This window comes from Seriola lalandi, unplaced genomic scaffold (genome assembly GCF_002814215.2).
Source record: "Seriola lalandi dorsalis isolate HSWRI2012SDOR001 ecotype SW California unplaced genomic scaffold, Sedor1 jcf7180002054764, whole genome shotgun sequence".
NCBI lineage: Eukaryota > Metazoa > Chordata > Actinopteri > Carangiformes > Carangidae > Seriola > Seriola lalandi.
Window position 1 is genome coordinate 45,476 of NW_019525317.1, and position 4,430 is coordinate 49,905.

General features: G+C 45.7%; 1 protein-coding gene and 1 long non-coding RNA gene across 2 annotated transcripts in view; one reads left to right on the forward strand and one right to left on the reverse strand.

Moving 5' to 3' along the window:
- Positions 1 to 227: 227 nt before the first annotated feature.
- On the forward strand, positions 228 to 3,718 carry her13 (hairy-related 13). The gene is made up of 4 exons (XM_023425039.2): positions 228 to 589; positions 905 to 991; positions 1,091 to 1,172; positions 2,307 to 3,718. The coding sequence occupies exons 1-4, from the start codon at positions 503 to 505 to the stop codon at positions 2,771 to 2,773; spliced, it is 723 nt and encodes a 240-aa protein (XP_023280807.1). The 5' UTR covers positions 228 to 502; the 3' UTR covers positions 2,774 to 3,718.
- Positions 1,983 to 4,430, reverse strand: part of LOC147818026 (uncharacterized) — a 3,944-nt gene continuing 1,496 nt past the window's right edge. Inside the window, exon 2 of the long non-coding RNA XR_015438382.1 lies at positions 1,983 to 2,777. This is a non-coding gene — a long non-coding RNA (uncharacterized LOC147818026). The remainder of the gene's footprint in view (positions 2,778 to 4,430) is intronic.

Here is a 4,430-nt window from a genome sequence, read left to right on the forward strand (position 1 = left end):
AAAGTTGAGGCATCACTTTATCTGCTTCTGCATGATAATGAATTTTGCACAGCTGAATGGGAGTACACACAGTGCATTAGCACCAACAGACAGGGGGAAAACAGCGCGGTCGGCCCCCTAACCCAACAAACTGTCTGATTAAAGCCCGTCCAGCTCTACGAGGCGCAGACCGGGGCTGACCGGAGACAAAAGGGGAGGGCGCTCATTGGCTCCGGCCGTGTGCGCTCTGTTGTCCCCCAGCAAGAGCAGCTCAGCCCCTATTCACATGGTAATAAGCCCCTATAAATACTAACAACAGCCACTCAGCGCCAGCAGCACGTCTCAATAGGATTGCACAATAAACACAGGGCGCCTCGCCTCGCCTGCGAGTTTGTTGATTTTTTTTTCTTCCTGTAACCGGTTCCGTTTGCCAGCTGCCCCTCGCTGAAGACGACTCGAGAGGGGAAAAAAAATTAAAAAAATCAGCAGCGGGAGAAGCCTCAGAAGCGGCGATCCAACCAACATGGCCCCCTCGGCTCGGCCCAGCAGCACCGGACTTGGGTTGGAAGACGATGAGTCCTACTATGGGATTCAGAAAGCGGACAGGAAGGTAGAGCCACGCAGGGGATAACGCACTCTCTGGACACACCTGGCTATGACGCACTTGTCACGTCGGTTTTACACTGCATCAGTGTGTAACGCATATCGCATCGCTGCAAACTGCAGTTATTTGCCAAGAGTTTCCAGCTCAAGAGGGAATTTACTGATTCATAGATGCAACTTTAATCACAGAGCGACTAATATACACCAGTGGTTTTTCGTTTACGCGTGCAAGCTCCTCGTGCTCAGAGATCCACGGCTGTAAGGACATTGTCCCTGAAATGTTTTTCTCTCTTATTAAAGTGTGATCTTTGTGTTCCCGCAGACCAGGAAACCTCTGGTGGAGAAGAAGAGGCGAGCTCGCATCAACGAGAGTTTGCATGAGCTGCGGACGCTGCTGGCAGACACCGACGTGAGTGCGGGGCGCACAGTGCACCGGAGGTCACCTGTCCCTGTGATGCGGACGTAGATTCAGTTTCTAAAAGGAGCTCTGCTGGTTGTTTCCCCACAGTTTCAGTCCAAGATGGAGAACGCAGAGGTGCTGGAGATGACGGTGAAGAAGGTGGAGGACATCCTGAAGAACCGAAGCCAAGGTGTGCCCGACACTCCGATACTCATCCAAGCAGTCTAGTTAATCTTAAAAAGTAGATGCATATTTTCAGCACTGGCTCTTATTCAAACCCTGACAGCGGGAGTTTAAATCCTCTTTAACCCCAGTGATCTGTCCTGTGTGTGACCACAGGAACCAAACAGATGATGTTCAGTCTTCTAGTCATGTTTGTTGGATAAACACATTTTACACCCAAGATATAAGGACGTAATTAATATAGTTATTCTTTATTAATTATGTCCTTATATTTTGGTGGTGACAATATATGTAGGCGAAAGAAAAGATAACCCATTAGAAATATGGAAATGATGTTGGTCCAACACATTCAGAGAAGCTGAACTCAACATCCAAAATGCTACGTGATGTGCAGTGTATGACAGTATGATATTACAATGATATATCACCCTGCTCTATCTGGAAAAACGTGACTCATCCAACCAAGTTTGAAATAAGACAAGAAAGTATTAATCAAATGCATCTGTGGTAGAACACCTGAAGAACAACCTGAGGGAACAATGCAGTAGTTTTTAGGTCTCCAATTACTCAGTGTTGTCACTTGGGTTAATGTATCACACCGCTCCTGAAAGTCTGGAGACAAACCAACGACTGACCAGTGATAATGACTTGGATCAGTGGTGGAAAAAGTAGTGAGGTCTTAAGGAAAATTAGCAATATCACAATTTAAAAATACGTCATCACAAGGAAAAGTCCTGCATTTAACATTTTACATAAAGTAGAGTTTGATGAAAAAAATGTACTTAAAATATAAAACATACTAATAAAGATTGGCTCCTTTTAGAGGTTTATATATATGTTTTATTGGTGGATTAATATTATTCATGTTGAGCTTTTTCATCTTTAACAATGCCTGCTATTTCATAAGATGATGATACATTTTGTTTGAAAATTTGTTTATAAAACTCACTGAGATGTCAGCAAATACAGTGGAGTAAAAAGTGCAATATTTCTCTCTAAAATAAAGTGGAGCAGTACAAATTGGAAATCAATATGTAAAGTATTAGTTCTCCAGAACCGTACTGTACTGGACCACGAGCAGTGGTGCAGAAGTACAAGTGCAATAGAGTCATTTCACATCCTTTCTTGTCTCCTCCTGCAGAAACAGACGCACTCAACCGAGAAGCCAGTGAGAGGTTTGCAGCCGGCTACATCCAGTGCATGCACGAGGTCCACATGTTTGTGTCCAGCTGTCCGGGGATAGATGCGACGGTGGCGGCGGAGCTCCTCAACCACCTCCTGGAGTGTATGCCCCTGAATGAGGACCACCTCCAGGACGTGCTGATGGATCTAATCACAGACACTTCTGGGAGCAACGGCAGCACTTGGCACGGAGGCGGCGAGTCCCTCTGCGCGACTCTGGCTTCACCCGGAGGAAGGAGTCTGTCCCTCGGCTCGTCCTCTGCCCTCTCCCCGGCCCCCTCCACTACGTCCAGCGAGGACCTGTGCTCCGACCTGGACGAAACCGACAGCGAGCACAACCAGAGCTCCACAGAGGGCATGGAGAACAGGGAGGCCCTGAGCATGCCCACCATGACCTACCCTCGGTCCATGTGGAGACCCTGGTAGAGGGCTGGATGGGATACATTACAGCAGGGTTTGTGAGTGTCCATTAATGTTGTGATACTCAGCTCTCCTGCCGAATACATACAAGGGAAAATTCCACCCTATGAACACTTTCAAAATAACAGTTTCTGGTGGTGTGCTTTGCATTTCTGGACTCATCTACCCCTGCAGATAACTGGCCACATGCATGGATTTTCCTCTGGACTCCCCACATTGATATTCAACAATAAAAATCTGTTCAATAAGAGACAAAGCGACCAATTACTGTCCTGACAGCTGCCTCAGTCGACCGCACATCAGTCTGCATTCAAGGAGGGACAATGACTGTGGCTTTTCTCTTCACCCACAACTGATGCAGCAAGTTCACAGCCGTTACCTGGAACTCTGGGAAATGTAGGAAACCACTAAGTGATGCAGCATCAGGCAGTGCAAGTTAATGGAACAAAATTTCATCAGAAAAACATTCCTTGAGTGCTTTGGATATCACAGAAAAACGCGTAAATCTGAGTGTTAAAAGGTGGACTTTTCCTTTTTCTCTTATCAGAGGGGTCCCTCTGCTCAAGGGCCCCTCCAGCTTGGGGGCTTCCTGAAAGTATTCCCCCTTTTCTTCTCAGTAGTGACACCCTGGCTTGTGATTTTTTTCCCCTTACACCTGAAGAGACCGTCCCTCTCAACACACTTATAACAAAAGGACCAGTTCAGGACGCTTACACTTCCTCTTTTGTCAATAACTCTGTGTATATAGGATTTTGTACGAGGAGAAAAGCTCTTTTAGAAGATTGGCAATGCCTCTGATTAATATAAATATTTCTATTGTATTTCATAAAGGCCTGTAGTTTATTGGACCAGTAGCCTCCTTCAAAATGACCACTTTATGTTGTAATGATGTTTAGAAATGTTTTGCCAGTATAATGTCTGAATTTCATAAATAAAACTATGTAACTGACACGCTTTTTGTCTGACGTGAATCAATGCTACAGAGGATTAAAACCGGAGACAGGATAAAACTAGAGAGTGATGGTTAATTCAGGAAGATTTAAGAAATAAAAATGTTTACAGGGAATGTTAATTTACCACTGAAAACTACTTTTTAGGCTTTCAAATGAAATATTATACATATATTTTACACTTTTTCCTCACAAATTGTATGTTTTTGGTTACACAGTCTTAGGGCCCCTTTGGTGCCAAAAGCAAAACTTCCCTTTCTGAAATACTCAACATTAAAATAAATAATCATCCGCATCATATCCTCCTCCTTCCTGTTAACACCCGCCCCTTCTGGGATCCGAGCTGCAGTCCCCTCACACCACGAGGACGCGCGGTGCGTGTGCGCACATGAAAGAGTCGCACCTCTCCAAGTATCGTCGCTCTCACCTCAGATACATTGAGCTTTTTAACAAAGGGCTGTGAGATCCTGTCTGGACTGTCTGGACCAGCCATCAACCTTCAGCGGCGGCGGCGCGGCCCCTCCTTCCTGCTGTAACATGGAATAATGAGAAGGTCCAACCGGTTCCCACCCGGGAAAACGTACTTTTCTCTTGTTTCCAGAACATATGCAGGACCGATAGGAAATCTCACACTGTGGAGACTTCGTCAGTCTGGAGTCCTGAAGGAATCATTAACACACCCGGGAGGAGGAGGAGGAGGAGGAGGAGGAGGA